The sequence below is a fragment of the Pseudopipra pipra genome, chromosome 3 (genome assembly GCF_036250125.1).
Source record: "Pseudopipra pipra isolate bDixPip1 chromosome 3, bDixPip1.hap1, whole genome shotgun sequence".
Lineage (NCBI taxonomy): Eukaryota > Metazoa > Chordata > Aves > Passeriformes > Pipridae > Pseudopipra > Pseudopipra pipra.
In genome coordinates this window covers 95,795,640-95,813,120 of record NC_087551.1, presented here as the reverse complement: position 1 = coordinate 95,813,120, position 17,481 = coordinate 95,795,640, and the positions used below count along the sequence as shown (strand labels likewise).

At 37.5% G+C, this 17,481-nt stretch overlaps 1 protein-coding gene across 23 annotated transcripts in view; it reads left to right on the top strand.

The window, feature by feature from the left end:
- Positions 1-17,481, top strand: part of DLGAP2 (DLG associated protein 2) — a 454,541-nt gene that overhangs the window by 354,087 nt on the left and 82,973 nt on the right. For all 23 annotated transcript variants that reach the window (XM_064650400.1, XM_064650418.1, XM_064650396.1 and 20 more), the window contains one exon: positions 11,325-12,394. In XM_064650400.1, the coding sequence (XP_064506470.1) occupies positions 11,325-12,394 (1,070 nt within the window). The remainder of the gene's footprint in view (positions 1-11,324; positions 12,395-17,481) is intronic.

The window sequence follows — 17,481 nt, the reverse complement described above, 5'->3', positions numbered from 1 at the left end:
TATTAGAAAATAAAAATTACTCTTTTCTGTGCTATCTAGAAATTTCTCACTGTCTTATTTACTTTAGGCCTGTAAAGGATAAGGCAACATTTTGCTTTGTGTGTTAAAAGCAAACAGTGCAATCTTAACAAGAGACAGAAAAAATTCCATGTTTGAATGGCATTCAAATAGTTAAAGAAAGGTAAACGGGGAAGATGGGGTGAACTTCTCTTTAAATATAGATTTTAACAGGTAACATGCACAGAGTAAAGAGGAAAAAATAGATTATCGAAAAACTAACTCCTTTTTATAGGTAAGGAAAACATTTATTTTACATAAGTTTTATGCATAGCCACTTTGAATGTCAGGCAAAGAAAGAGAACTTGCACTAAAAGCTTTTTGTTTCAGTAAATTACTGTTTTCTCTTCAGGAATGGATATTGAGTTGATGTTAAGAAAAAGACTGAAACCTGTAAACCAGGTTGCAGTTACTAATAATGCTCTTAACCTGCCCCAAATGCAAAGTAAACTCTAAAGGAGTTTAGGGGCAGGTTACCAAAATGTATTTTTATTTCACAGTTGATGCAGTCATGCTTTTGATTAATTGGTAAGGTTCAAGTGTCAGACAGTAACTCATGATTATTCAATCACTGTCGATTGTATGATCATGACATTATGACCGTATGTGTTGAAAGGAAGAAAAGATATAACCGTTCTTCAAATAAAAGCATAAATAAAGGCCTGACTTTTCAGTCTGTCTCTCCTTCTACCAAATTATCCAGCTTTACTCAGTGTAGTCAGTGTCTGAACACTTCACAGTTTTCAAGGGTTTTAGCTTCATGTACCAGACGCGACAGGCAATTTTCCCAAGGACAGAGAAGGCGTTGTCAGTGAGCTCTTGGCTCTCTTCTGTGGCACATCCATGACTCAGTCGACCTTCCCCCAGAGCATTCAGGGATGGTTAAACATGTGTAGACTTTGATTGGAGTTGGTGGGACTTCAGTCAGAAGCAGGGCTTGGCCATATGGAGTAAATTGCAACAGTGACACTCATACCTGTAATTAACAGGCACAATACCAAACACTATTCTAAATTCTTAGATGGACATTATCCCAGAGACTGAATATACCCCTGGTTTCTGACACTAATCCTCAGAGGTACACAAGTTACTTTTATTCTTTTGCTATGGGGAACTAAAGTAGGGAGTCTACAATATATCCACAAAGGTTAACTGCAACCCAGTGAGGCAAGCTCAAGCCTCTTCGTGGCAACTGGCATAGCACTGCATGGCCATATCCTGAACCATACAAAGAATTCATGGTTGGACAGGAAAACCTAACTGCAGATTTCCCAAGCTAATCCTCTAACCACAGGGCTATCTTTCTGTCATGTAATAAAAATATGTAGCCAGGTGGTTTGGTATGGCAATATAAAAGTCTTTGAAACCTGCAAGACATTTTAAACATGAGGTGACCCATTATGATTCACTGTCACCCTATTATTTGCTTATTGTGACTAGATGAATAGATACTGCAAAAAAATAGCCTTTTTTATTACTGTTATTCCATCATATCTCTAAATAATTGCACTTCATATCCTTTCTTTTTCAGTACCCAGAAACTGCAGTGTAGAAGCATACTGATGAGATGATCAAGATCAAAGAAAATGCTAATGAAATAATACAAAATGTTTTTCAGAAAATAAATTTTGAACTTTAAATTCCTTTTAGTTATGCTTCAGAGCTTATTCTGTGAATTACTTTCAGTCACAGTACAAAATCATATCATATGGACTAAGCATCATATAAAAACATGCTAACTGTCCTGCATTTTAATTATAAGCTGTTGGCAACAAATGCTTGCTAACAATCTGCAGACTAGAAGCTATTTCTAAAAATTAAATACCTCATAATGTCAGATAACTCTGCAAAAATCCCATTAGGCTCAAGGTCAATTCACAAACAGGAAGATATTTGTAAGGATGCAAGATTAATCAAAGATATTTGTTATGAATTATTCATTCATTTCTACTACAGAATACAAACAAGGTTATGCATTCATAAACAAATATTTCTGTTATAAATTATTTCACACGTGGGATATTAGTAAAGGAGGGACGTTTTTCTCTCCCTCGTGCCCTGCTGACCTCTGTAACACCTGGGTGCATCCCTGACATGCAACATTTACTTTCCCATAATGGAAAGTAAATTTACTTTCCCATAATGGCTGCAACAGAGATGCGAGACTGACTCGTGGCTGCTTTGTTGCGCCTGCCTTCCTCAATGAGTGTCTTCACTGTATTGTCCCTTTTCAACAGGATAAAATGTGCAGCCTTTTAAATGCTTTCCCATGATGAGCAGCTTAAATGATGTGCTCTCCATTTCCCCATTAAAAAAATTACCGTTCTCTACCTCCACATTCATTATAGGCTGCTTAGGCTCTATCAGGAGTGAGACAATTTATTGGCTCAACCAGGCTGGTGGAGATACTTCCAGCATAGAGGTAAATGACAAGAGTTTCTTCTCACAGTGCTGGGCACATAGGCCATTGATTCTGTCTGTCTTCTTAAGGGGATTTGCACTAGAGTAAGCAGTGCAGCAGGATAAACACCAGCAAATATTGCTTATATGATCCCAGCTTTCGATGGCGAGTTCAGTTGTCACCTTTCATTGTGCAACTTCATATGTATTTTCCATCTTCATAAAAAAACCAAAGAGGTAGCAGGGTGTTAAGATGACCTGTCTAAAATTTGCTCAGAGTGGGGGTACTTACGCCATCACCTTGTGCCAGGAGCAGGGGTCACAGTTTGATGCTTCACTGCCACATGGAAAATCTGGGTGCTAATGGATGTGGGAAAAGGCAATTAATGTTTGTAATGTTTGTCACGGATCCAAAACAGAGCTCAGCCAGGCAGAAAAGAGACAGCACCCTGATTTGAAAAATTCCCAATCTGGAGGTTATGGAAAGAGGAAGACTGTCTGCCTGTTACTATGGCAACAGGTTTAAAAGGGAACTTGTCACCAGGCTGCTATTTCTTCCTGCACCCCATAGGAAAATCAGGATGAGTCCTCCTCTATCTCAGTGGGTTGAACTGAACAGAAAAGTTCACCATAAAATGATGAAACAGCGAGAGGCATTGCCAAGGGTGTACAGCTGAGCAGATAATGATGAACTCCAAAAAGCAAAAAAAAAAATAATTTTTTGGGTCAGACCAAGGCTAAAACTCTAAAATTTTTGGTGAATCAAAAGGCTGCAAAGAACGGATGCTGAAACAAACAGAAAATCAAATAATTTCCTTTAGTTCTGACAATTTAAAAATTATATTGAATGTTAAAAAAGTAAAGGTGATTTTGAGGTATTTTCAAATAAACAGTCATACATTCTGTGACAATAATCAATGCTTTTGAGCATTAATTCATAGATTATTTCTTTCCCAGAAGAGCACTCTGTAAAATAAGCAAAATCTTTAAAATTCGTGTTTTAAAGAAATAATAAATGACTATTTAGAAGGAATATATGGTAAATATTTTTATTAGGACCATTAGTTATCTCAGGCCCCTTAGTATTGCAAAGGATGGAAAACTTCCTCCATGATATATCATCGTAAAAAAGGACAAATTCAGAACAATTCCAGAAACACTAAGAAAAAAATTCAAGGGAGAAGATCATAAATATAAGTATTATTTCTTTTGTTTGATTTTCATTAAAGAATCAACAATAAGTATTTCTTATTAGAAAAGAAGCCCTGGAGATGTGGTGATTCTGTTCAACTGAATAGTTGGTTCAAGTGGTTTCAATCCTGGGGATTAAATCTTGACCATTTTGCTATCAATGGCAGTATTTGAGCAGAACCAGTTGCACCCTTCCATGCCATCATCTTCCTAGCTGGGGACCCTTCCAGGTTTCTAACACATTTATTCTAGTCCAGCACAAATTGTGCATTCTGCAAAATACAGCCCTGATTAGAGATGATCTACTTCAAGTAACACAGGTGTTGTAGGTCAACTAAGCAAGAACTTTTCTCAGCAAATGTTTAGAACTAATCCTGGCCCTGTGAAGTTAATGGGAGACTTGTCACTGCCATCAACGTGACAAGGATTTCCCTTGTACTTCCGGAGTGGTTTGTAGATTCCTGTGTACACCTTTGAGCTGTACCATGCAATACTTTGGTTTTCTTTTATTGCTGAGAAAATAGTGGCAGTTTTATGACACCAAGGGAAACGGATTGTCTGCTGACTTAATAACTGCAAGCAGCAAAATTTTCTCCTGTAGGAAAGGAAGTCCATAAAGCCAGGCACAATAAGGAACAAAAGAAGGTTAGTAGTGTTGGGCTAGCTTTTCTGGTCTGTATTTGGAAGCATTAAAAACAGTTGTTCAATGATACTCACATATTGAAGCCCTGGTTAACTCCATACGGCTGTATTTTTCCAGAAAATAAACTTACACGTTGATTATTTTAGGTCAATCTTATCATGATACATTATAATTTTTTCACAACTCTGCTGATCATACAGATTCTGTGAAAAAATATTAGTTGTAAATCATTTTGTGGACTTACCTGTGTTATAGCACTGTTGAAAAGGTAAATAGTGGCAATGAACTTCAAACTTGAAAAGCACTGTGAAGGTCTGTGTGCTACATGCCAGTCAATACCAAGACATCATACACTTCAAACCAATTGAAATTAAGTTTTGCACCATCTTGAAGACTCCCTGCATTGCTCAACTCCATATCCTGGAGCTTCTTGCAAATCCCATATTGCCTGTCATGAATTTCTGTCCTATCCTTTGTCGTGGCATGGGCACAATATTGTGCCTCTCATCCTCTTCATGCAGTCCAAGTGCCCATTCTTCCACCCAGAAGATGTTAGATGTCTTCATTCCTCAAATACTGTTCCCAAATTTCTCCTTTTTCACATATAGCACACCCTGTTCTCCATGCCAGGCATGCGTTGTAACCTGGCTTTAACATGTTCCTGGTCACAGCTTTCCCCAGTGATCATAGCTCTCTGTCCTTTTCCTCATCCTGGTATATTGTGCTATGTGACCCCTGAAGATCAATACCCACACCAGCCACCCAGTCCCCCCAAAGATTCCATTCTTGCTCATCAACTGTTTTTCTGCATTCCTTTTACTACATGCCCTTTTCCCTTATCACACTTATTTATCTCAGAAATTAATCCCTTGGGATGTTGGATTGCCAGTCTACTTACCTTTATTTGAAAGGTGGATGGAGTTGAAGTTGGAGAACTGTTTTGCTGAACAATATGATTGGGTAGCATCAAATATTTGCTCCACCTGCAAGACACCTGCATAACAGTGCTCAAAACTGACTGTACTGAATAAATTGGAGCACTCCATGTGCTCCTTACTTCTCCCTTTGAGTTGTCTGACTTTGCTGCAATTTGATATGTCTGGGACTCTGGGGCTGTTTTAAGAATAGATTTTCAATGTCCATTTTTATCTAATATAGGAGTTATAAAAACCATCTTACCCTTGGTCATTATTCGTCATGTGGTTCCACTGAATTAGCTTGGGCTGTCAAAACATTTTCCATCGTTTAGCAGTATACCATGTGCCTCAAATCACCTACATTTATATATTTATGATATGGGTTTCTCCATTGGAGCTTGTCAGCCACAGTTTTTGGCTAGTCAGCAGACACAAATATGTACATGAGGGGTAGTATTCATCTGACGCTTTTTGGACATGTGCTTCAGGCTTAAGAAGAATCATGCCAGTTTCTCACAATCCAAAATAAAACCACATACAGACTGCACATTTGTAACAGTCTTTGGCAAATCATATCTGTGTATCAGATGGAAGAGTCCTATTTACATAGTATGAAACTATAAGGCAACAGTTTAACTATATGGACTGGACACATCCTCTAGCTCTGTTTAGTCTCAGCATCTAAACAGAACCATACGTGCCTGCCGCGCGGACTGCTCGGGATTCTGAAGACAGAAGTATTTATTTTTCAGACATAAATGTCAGAACAAACCAGGCATCCACGTACAGCCCATGTGTTTGTTTGAAGCCTTAGGCAGTTTGATGTTTGGCTTTAGGTCCTCAAAACCACCTGCTTCTTCCTTTTGACCGTGCAGGGAGACTGGATGCAAAAAATACCTTGTTGCAACAGTCTTAGAGCCAATATTACTTTTCTTTGAGGGCATGCTACCCCTCAAAGTTTAGTATTTCAAGTAAGCAGCCTGAATTCCTTAGGTGGGAATCCACAGAAAGGTCAATGCACTGCATACAGTACACACACATCATGGAATATACAAGTCATCTTCTAAAGCTGGAAGTTACAGTCAGTCACTCAATCTTTGCAATTTTATGTAAATTTTATACAAGGCGTTGTGCTACATAAATAGGCTGGAAATCTCATGAGACCATAACAGAAGTTTAAGGCATTTCCAGAATTTCTTACTTACATTTGGAAGATTAGCACTCTTCTCAATCCCTATAAATATTTATTTTCAAGGTTAGAATAAAACAGAGAAAAATAATATAATCAGTTAATGAGGAAACAGTGTTCATCTAGTACTACTTAATGAAGACCTTGGGCAGACAATTTTCCAGTTAAAACATTTTAATTATCCATTACAAGTAGATATTTAGTATCTACTTCTTTGATTAATGTACACATTTTTTCAGGATTTTATTAATTTTAGATGAGACTGAGTATATATTTTTCATAATGCATCATCACAACACTGATAAAACTGTGTGAAACAGCAACATGCAGCAGTCTGGTTTTGTCTAGCAGCTCTTTCTGAAAGCTAGATTAGGTATCTCTTTTCAGCAATGCATTTTTCTGGTTACACTATGCAAAAGAGCTGTTTCTTCTCCAGTGAAAATAGCACAGATGTTTCAGATGGGAAAGCCATTTACCAAGGGGCTTATAAGGTTAAAGCAATTTAAATTAATTTCTCAATAGAAAGATAAGTGCTTTGCAAGAAATTAAATAAATAAAAAAAAGGAAAAATCAGACATCATTTATTAGTTCCAGAAGCCATTATTATGCTGTGAAAGCTGGCTTTCAATATACAACACACAAAAAGATTTGTGGAGACATGCACTTCTTTTGAATATCAGAAAAGTTTCAGTGGTTTTATATTGATTCTCTTTAGCCAAGAGCAGTGTTCCAGGAACTCTAGAAATGCACAGCTCTTATTTCCCATTACTTGGAGTTTTTTAGCATTTTTGCCTTAGAACATTCATAGTAATTCTAATTCATTATTTCAAACATTATTCTTGTTCCTTGAACCTCTCTTCCTGATACTGACTGGCACAAGAAAGAAGCCTGAATGCTCTAAAAATTGTGACCAGACCGTAAGGAGAGGCAAACCAACTTCAGCTTGGAGCAAGAGAGGAACTCTTTTAGCACCAGAAAGCCCAGAACTGAAAACAGGGGAAAAAAGCAGGACAGGACATGGCGTAGCAGGGAAAGAGTTGAAATAGATAGGAAGGGATACAGAAATCCTTCCATCTGTCGAGGTTAAAAGTTGACTTATATCTGTAGAGTTGTCTCTGAAAACGAAGAGCTTTAAGGGATTTTCAGGGTTTTGGAATTACTAGATTCTCTGACATAACAGCCCTGTGTCTTGTTCTAGGTCCGCCCCCAGTCTTTAGGTATTATCAGACTATCCATTGAAGTCAATGGAAAGATTCCATTTTGCTCTGATGAGACCTAAAAAAAGCCATTCCTATGCTCACATATAATATATTTTTCTCTGTTCCTATTCCTTTATCTCTTTGTCTGCTTTGGGTTATGTTTATTTGTTCTTCTGTCTCCCTTTGCTCTTTGGTTCTGATGATGGCACTTTTATATTTTTAGAATGATTGCCCATAGCAAACATAGGAGCTGCTGTAAAAAAAAAAAACCTTCAAAAATATAGACTAAAATTTCAAGCCAGTCTGTCATTACCGAATAAATCTGGAACTATTTTGCTATACTAAAATATTATATTTCTTTTTAAAGGATTGAAAAAAAACCAGTTTTGTTGTAGCTTGATGAAATTTTATTAATCGCCTGAGCTGTGGGCATTGACCATATACACACTTTTAGCCCTTTGCAAATGCTAGAAAAACATGTTAGCTTAATTGAATTTTAAGCCAACACAATGTTGGCTGGCTAAAAGCCAACACATGGGCAATTACACTGGTCTGGTACCACGCAGTACTTCATTCAGCAGCAGCTCAACTGCTTATTTGAGCCCTGAAACAGGTCTCCTGAACAAAGTTGACTGAATAGTGCAAAGCACAAATTCTATATTATATTTCAATTTTTGAAGATTTTCAAAAGGTTTGTAAGAAAAAGTAATAGCGCCTAGGACAGTGAGCTGGTTTGATGTCCTAAGCGGAGTTCAAACCTAATTGAAGTGATAAATTTAGATGATACACATTTATTTGGGACTTTATCTACTTTTAGTTACTCTCTATGACAGATTTAAGAAGGGACAATTACTTTTGATAAATGTCACCTTTTTAATTAATGTTTTAATTATTTTGATTAAGCTTATTAAATGCCTATAGCATTTTGTAGCTCCTGTGTTTCAATCAAAAAGAATTCAGACATTCCATGAAGCACATAAAATGCTATATAGTGGTGAAAGCAACATACAGAAAATTGTATTTTTCTATGTTCGCACTGAGCTGGAGTCACAAGGAGTAATGAGGGATGGAAAAGCTGTTGTTACATTATGCATTGCAATGCAATCAAATCATCATGTTTCATATTCTTAGGGATGTAACAGGATGAAAAGGTTTGAAGCCTTCTGGGCTATGTTTGATGCTGTGTGAGGTCTAAAGAAATCACTAGGGACTAGCAATTCTGTGCTAGGGAACTCATTTAAATGAGTTCTTATTCTCTTTCATTCTGGATCTCTGCCATGTCCTTCCTTTTTTTGTCTAAATGCATCACTGAGGTGTAGTGCAAGTTACCTTCATTCACGGATGTGCAAGATTGTGACAAAAAGGTTTGGGGTTCATTGTGCTGTCAGTTTGACAGAAGAACTTCCACCTCCTTCTGGCTCATACCTCTGTGAACATTAAGATCAGGAAATCCATAAGAACTTTGGAAAATGTTGTCTGTATTCCAATTTCCTTTTCTGTAAAAGGAGAACAGTATCTTCCACATAGAATAGTTTGGATTGGAAGGGACCTTTAAAGGTCATCTAGTCCAACCTCCCTGTCATGGGCAGGGACATCTTTAACTAGATCAACCTCTTCCAGTGTTTTACTACCCTCACTGTAAAAAATTTCTTCTGTCTGTCTAATCTCATGGGATTGTAAAAACTAATGCAGTAATCTCTGTCAGGTGCTGTGGGAACCCTTTATGGGAAGTACTGACTAAGTTCAACACGTGGTCCATTATTATTCCACTGATAGTGTTTGGTAATATCCTGGGTTAAGTACCACTAATTACAGGACTTTTGTAGGTGAATCCCACTGCACTGTTATAATTTACTACCTTGTCTGTATATAATCAAAATTACATCATTTCAGAGAAACAGTTATATTACCTTTTTGTAACTACATTTATGCAGGTATTATAACCTAAATAGCACAACAGACTGAGTAATCAGTAATAAGTTTTATTTTAATGTGATAATAGCCAAGAACTAAGTAAAAGAAACTGACATGAAAACAAAATAGAAGCAGAAAAGGATACATGCACATACCCACCATTTTCATGCCATGATAAAGTCTGGAGGTGACATTCGGACCCTTAAATCCATCTTTGGCTTCAGATTGTACCTAGGCTGAAGAACACTTTACTGTTTATTAGTTTAATGCTGCATTCATTTTAAAACATTATCTAGAACTCTCTTGAAATTAGGGTGTAATAAAATTATCAAAGTATCTCCTGTGAGAGGAAATATAGAGCATTTAGGTTATGAGATTTCTGATGCTAAAGACTTGCCGACAAATTGCCTTCTGTACTGAGGATATCATGATATAACACATATTAGTTGAGTAAAATTAGAGAGAGATGGGTATTGATCTGTCTCATGAACATATCCAGGCACGGAGTTTTCACCAGCAGTGGCAATATGATTTAGGAGAGCTTTATCATATGCTTAGAAACCCCTCAAAGTGCTTTCATCTACTGTGTTATCTCTACAGGCTGGTTTTCAATGTCCAGTTAATAGATATCGTCTGGGTTCCATTCTGGTTGAGGCCTTCAACTTCCTTGTATCAACCACCTGTGTGAGATGATTTAGATTCTTAGAGTAAATTTGCAGAAAGGCTGTGCTAAGTGCATTGTGTAAACACACATTTCTCTGATCCTCTGAAGGATTTTCTTGCATCTTATATCTTTATCAACTTTTGAAATGTTTCTGAAATAAGTTGAAATTGAAGAGGGAAAGTGAATGAGAAAATCAAATTGAAGTATTTCCGGGCTTTTAAAATTTTTTTTCTTGTAGCATTTGACAGCTGCAAGAAATTGCATAAGAGAAGAAATCAAAAGCTTAAGTATCAAAATCTTTGCTTACAAGCTACTCTTATTTAGCAATCATGCTTTGCTTGTATAATAAACACAACTTGGAGCACATGATTCATAGGAACAAATAATCAAGTACATAAAACCCCGTAGCTTGTACCAAAATATATTTGTTTTATCAGGGATAATTTAAAGTCATTAAATAAATATTTTGTAGTTTGATAATAAAAAGGGGAAAACTGCCTAATAGAGAATACTCTAAATGTATGGGAATAGCAATAATACTTCTGGACTAAGGATAATGGGTGTTCAAACAGTATGAAATGCTTATTCATAAACAGCTTAGTGATATAAACTATAGCTTCATTTCATCATGTTTATATTCTTCTTTCTCTTTGCTGTTTATTATTTATATTTATGAAGAATGAACTTGGGATCATGAAGATGAGATTTATTTAAGAAAATGTAGTTAATTTATAATGCAAAAATGGTTCCATGGAGAAAGAATACATTTAAATTAAGATATCCAGCTGTGAAACCAACGAAATAGAAACTGGACCCATGTAACTCAAATAACTAGCCAAAAAGCTTGACATATGATTTGTAAATATCAAAGAATAAATTAAATATCTGAATATATCTATTTAACTTGAGTAAATTTACACAATAACTTCATAACATTTAGAACTACAGGAAAGAGGCTGCATTCACCCTATAATTTGCTCATAGTGAAAAATTTTAACAAGTTTTAAAATGGTGAATGAAATTTCAGGAATGGTGAGACTTTCCATCTCACTAATAGAGAAAAAATGTTTAGTTTTTCAATATACTTGGATTTTTCAAGGTAATCTTTTAATCAGACACATAACACAGGTTTTATATGTTCCCATGACAGACCAGCAGTACTCATGGTCACCTTCTCAGCACTTCAATGAAGAAAGATACTCTCCTGCTGCGAGGAATATGAAAGGATTATCTGGTAGTCGCAATCAACCACAGTTATGTTCAGCTCATACTTGTGGCTTAGCATCCCCTGAAGATTGTGAACACACCCACGACCATATCCACCATGGGCAGGAGCCAAGGCAGTCGTATCTTCTCAGCCCCACGGAGAGTTGCCCGCTGGATCACCATCGTTGCTCTCCACGCAGCTCCATTCATTCTGAGTGCATGATGATGCCCATGGTAATGGGCGATCACATGTCAAGTAGCACTTTCCCCAGAATGCACTACAGCTCACATTACGACTCGAGAGACGACTGCACCATGTCTCACGGTAACCCTAAGATTAACCGTATTCCTGCAAATCTTTTGGACCAATTTGAGAAACAACTTCCTCTTCACCGGGATGGGTTTCACACTTTACAGTACCAGAGGACCTCAACAGCTGCGGAACAACGCAGTGAGAGCCCGGGAAGAATACGCCATCTTGTTCATTCCGTCCAGAAACTTTTTACTAAATCGCATTCTCTGGAAGGATCATCCAAGGGCAACGTTAATGGAACAAAGGGAGACAGTCGAGGGGACGATCATCATCATGGGCACCATTCCAAGCATAGCAAAAGGAGTAAAAGCAAGGAGCGAAAACCAGAAAGCAAGCATAAATCTGGAATGAGTAGCTGGTGGAGCTCTGATGATAATTTGGACAGTGATAGCACTTACAGAACCCCTAGTGTGGTAAATAGGCACCATGCAGATCATATATCCCATTGTTATCCTGAGGCACTCCAGGGGCATTTTGGGGATCTCTCATTGAAGACTTCCAAAAGTAACAATGATGTGAAGTGTTCGGCTTGTGAAGGGCTACCAATGACCCCTGATAGTAAATATATGAAAAGGAGTTCTTGGTCAACGCTTACAGTAAGCCAGGCTAAAGAAGCTTATCGCAAATCATCACTGAACTTAGATAAGCCTCTGGTTCATCAGGAAATCAAACCTTCTTTGAGGCCGTGCCATTACCTTCAGGTAAGAGGAAGATTTTCTTAAGATTTGTAATGAAAAGAGCATCACAGTATATGCCATAATCATAGTAAAAAATACAACATCTATCTGCGTAGCTCTCAAAGAATTTCTGCATGGCTCATGTAATGCAGATATTTCATGAAAGTGAGAAATTTCTAGCTTTTGTCTTTGTTTATAGAGCACAGATTAAAAACTAAAAAACCAGTGTGATATAAATTAGTTTCAGGTCAGTGATTGTGTTTTCATCTCTGCAGTTCACATTGAACACCTTGATAAAATCCATATATCACACTAAAAAGGAGGAGTTCTCCCAGCAGTCTGAGGGCTAGAAAAATTGTTCCAAATACATCTGTGAATGAGCGATTTTAAAAGCAGGCTGTGTGGAATCCTATTCTTGCATTCTTTTATTCCCTGTCTCCATGTTTCTGTAAGTAACAGAAAAATGGATTTACTGGTGTACCCAATTGCTTTGTTGTGATGATGATCACTCACATGTTTGCTTTTAGTGATTGGGTCACCCAAGATCATATTGAACGACCCTCTCTTGAGACCATACTATAACAACATCTTTGTTAAAAGCTACATGGGTGCCTCAGGGAGATAGATAGTTTGGGCCTGGCTCTCAGACTGGTTTTTGTGTGTTCTGCACATTTGTTTTCTCTAGCAGCAACCAAGAAGCTTCCACTTTCTCCTACATTTAATTTTTTATACCTTCTGCTTAATGCCATTTCCCACCCCAAAGTCATGCTAACATAGCTATTTATCATGCTGAACCATGATCTGGATCGTAAAGTGACACGGGTTTAAAAAATAGCTTCCAAAATACTATCTTTAGACATTTACAGCATTTACATGGCCTAGGGCCAGCACAGTCCCATCACAGGTGACATTAACACATGAAATTGCACAGAGAACTGTAGTGGAAGCAGAGCAGAAAGAAAGGAAGGATTAGCTGGGAGGATAACTTCTTCAGCTAGCTTTGTCACTGGAAAAAATGCAGCATGCAAATATTCCTTTAGTAATTTTTACTAAGTACAGCCTGCAAAGCCCACATTGTTCTGAGTGTGTTCTCTTCTATTGCTTTTTAAGGAACTTCTCTTTCTCCAGAGCTTAACTGATTCGCACATTAACATGGGGAAATCTGTACTCCAGATTTATGTATTTGGAGATTTTCAGTTCCTCTGGGCTCTGCAGAAACTGGCAAACACAGATTAGCAACAACAACTACACTTCTGTGCAGAGCTCTCTCCCCTCAGAGCTATAGGCGTCCAATAGAAATGAGTCACACTTGAAGTGCAAGATCTTTTCAAATGTATATGCAGACGTCCAGGATCAATGTTCCCTACTGAAACAGGGAAAGTTTCTCATTGCAGAGAAAGTAAAATAAATTGCAGCCCTCATAGCATTACCATGCAAACTGATTCCAATCTAGACTGACAGCTGTGGTATTTTATCATATCCAAGTACATTTTCATGTATGTAAAACAGACTGCACTTCCCTGGAAGTTTTTGATCTAACTGAACAAGCCAGAACTGGAAATGCATCTTGTGCACACTTCTCCTTGTGTCTGTGTTCTGAAACCATGTGTACAGACAGCTCTGACATTACAGAGAAGTTTAGATATGGCTAGCTTTTTCCTTACCTTTACACACTTCTACACTGATGGCTCTGGTTCCTCTACACTTCTGTTGGGTTTTGTGCTTTCCTTCTCTATCATGTTTCATTGTTCCTTCTGCCCCCTCTCTACATCGCACTTGGCTTTGCAAAAGCCATCAGGTTTTACTTTTCATTGGCCTTCTCCTTACTCCCGACTTATATTAGCATTCTGAAGTGAATGTGCAACGCTGAGTTCACAAAGTAACTTGGTTATCACTAAGCTTTAGATCAAGCCCAGTGACAAGTTTAGGGAGCAAAAAAACACACTTGTCGCAAAGTTGGTTTTTTATGCTTTTTATGGATTGGGATGACTACAGAAAGGAATTTTCATTCAGTAATCAGGAAGGTTCATCCACTGGCAGGTTCATCCAGTTTAAAATCTAGGAGATATGAGTTTAAATTTTTGCTTCACAAAGACTTTGTGATCTTTGTTTTTAAGCCCCTTTAAAAATGACATAGTACCCAGTCCCTATTCATAGGGATCTTATAATGGAAATCTGCAAAGACTCGAGTGCTCAGTTACTACTGTAAGGAATCTATACTTTTGTCCAAAACAATAATACAAGGAATTCTATAAAAGGAATATTCTTATTACAAAATATTAAAATAAAATATGTGTCCTGTCTTGTCAGAATATGCCATTCAGTGCATAGATACCTTTCAGAGTGAGCAGCTGGCTTATTCACTAGCCCAAGGTCAGCAAACAAATTGAAGGGACCCCATTCTGTCAATGTCATAACTGAATGCCTGGTTTTGAAATTTCTACTTTGAGGGATGCTGTGCTGTCACACTGTAATCATTAAAACCAGAGATATGTCCCATTATTAGCTCTTCCATGAACTTTCTCTCTGACCCAGGAAATGTAATTTGTTAATCACTGCACACTTCAGTTGCTCTATCTGCAAATCTGAGGAGGCATATTTAACTTTTCTTATGGCAGTGCAAGAAGCATCACTGAATAATGATTGGATAAAAATAATCATTAGGTTAAGAAACTAAGAAAGGTAGAGAAACATGTCAGGATCCCTAGCCAAAAGAGTTTACTGCCTCACTTCAGAGTACATGGCAATGAGAATTCAAGGGATTATGAAGTTGATTATGCAGCAGCAGATTTCCCTGAGGTGCACAAGTGAATGGATTAGCATAAGACCCCAAGGCCCTTCACAGGGTGTCTGTGTTTAAAGTATTACAGCACATGATATTAAAAGACATTTCTCCTGACTGATGTCAGCTATGTATTTTTAATTCTTTTTAAAGTAAATCTGTGAAATTATAGTCCTTCAATGATCTTATATATGAATACATAAACATAGAATAATAAAGATTAATTTTGTATGTTTATATATTAATATTATCAATTTATAATATATATATATGAGTTTTGTTCTGCTATCTACATATGTGAGAATTCACAGTAGCCAACTCATTTTCCTATCTATTGGTTTTCTTATTATTATTTTTTCCCAATACCTGTACAAAATATTGCTACTTGTGTTTTCCCTTGGAGAGTTTTGACATGCAGAGTCCCAAACTGGAAGACTATGCAGTGTCTTAGGTCTGTGCTTGAGACTTTGTTTTCTGCCATATATTTCTGGGCTTCCATTTTGTCTTCCACCATAATTAATGAGCTGCTTTTTCCTTAGAATGGAAACTCTGAAGAACGAATAAGGGAATTTTCTTTCTAAGAAGGAAGCTGCTAACAAATTCTCAAATTCCTGGAAACAGGAGACGAGAAAAGAGGTTTTGAAGGTGTCTGCACATTATATGCTTCAGTCATGTCCTAGGGTTGGAAGCAAGTATTTCTTTAACCTGGTACATCTCCAAGCTTCATCTCTGGCTCCTGTTTTAGGGTTTCACATTCCCTTCTCCTTCACACACAGTCCTTGGCTCTGGGGGATCTCCTCGGACTGGGTGTGTGCTGACGTAAGTCAGAGGTAATTCAGTCAACATGCCTTCTTCCACCGTGGATGGTCATCTAATCCTAAAGTGGATGGTTTAGGAGAACTAAATTAGCTGAAATAAAGCTCTGTAAAATAATGATTATTTTTCTCAAATTCAGATCAGATTTCATCGCTCCTGCTACAGTGGAGGTGGTGGGAATGTTCAGAGAGAAGAGACAGGGGAAGAGTGGGAAGCCAATTTGGGGCGGGGGGGGGGTTGTAATGTCAACCAGATGGTCAACTAGCACCTCAGGAACAGAGGGCAAGCATTTGTAACTGTATACTTACAGCATTTATCAGATTATATCTTGTGAATGATTAGCAACAGTTATTATGCACAGGCCTTTAATTTCTATTTTGAATGCAGACAAATTGAGCTTTTCTGGGTACCAAACATTTCTGTCATCTGACTCAGCAGGCAGAATAGCCCAAGTAGATCATGTGTGCAGTAAAGTGCACTTTTGTATAGTTTTAGCTATAGTTGCTGCTGCTGTTGTCCTTGTCATTTTAATTTTAATATAAAATATTTTAAGAAAAAAATAAATGAGCTGTGAGATCTCTTCTGTCTTCATCAGCTGTTTTGGCTAATTAGGTTCCACACGTGTACAGTGCAATGACTTTGATTTATTCCACTCTGATATGAGCACTAGCAAGGAGCAAAGATTTTTAACAGAAAAAAATGGATATGAACTAGATAGCTGTGTTAAAATGATGAATACAAAAGTGTCACTTCCAGTTTCCAGGACTAAAATAACTATAAATGCTAGTCAAAGAAAAGTAATTCCTTCAATAAAGCCAAAAGTTAGGCAAGAGCCTAGCACTCAACATCACTGTAGTTCTGGAGCACAATGCTATGTGTCACTGATTAATATTCCTTCCTCACCCATTCAACAGCTTGTGAAGCAGCAAGAAATCGAGGTAAACATACCACAAGGTACAGTGAATGAGTCAGCACCAAAAAAAGAAATAGCATGTTGTTCTAAAAATGGCTTCAGCCCACTCCTGTCTTCCTAGTGCATTTAAGTACTAGCGTCATCCATTACAGCAAAGGCACTGCTAAGCATGTGGGTAATAATGTCAGCTGTGAACTCTACAGAATGAAAGAAAAGCAGAGTTGGTTTCTTTAAAAAAGGAAAAGAAAAAAGCAGCAGTTTCAACAAGGGTCTTTGCTAGTTTAAGCTATGCCTACATGGAGAAAAGCTTTGAGGAAGAGCTAATTGATAAACAGGCCTTTAGCCCTCAGTTACATTTTTCCAGGAACTCTCCTGGGGACAGGACAGATTCCCAAAAATGAGACTGTTGCCCTTGTGAGGCACACTACTGCTTTTCACTCTCTGCTTTGCAAGGATGGATGGATTTGAACTCAATGTACTTTTTTCAGCACTTCATCTTTGTAAAACTAGATTGTATCTGTTTTCTTGACATAAACCCCATATATGAACTACAGAAGCTGCATCCAATACTCTACCAATGAGTGCACGGTGTGGAGTTAG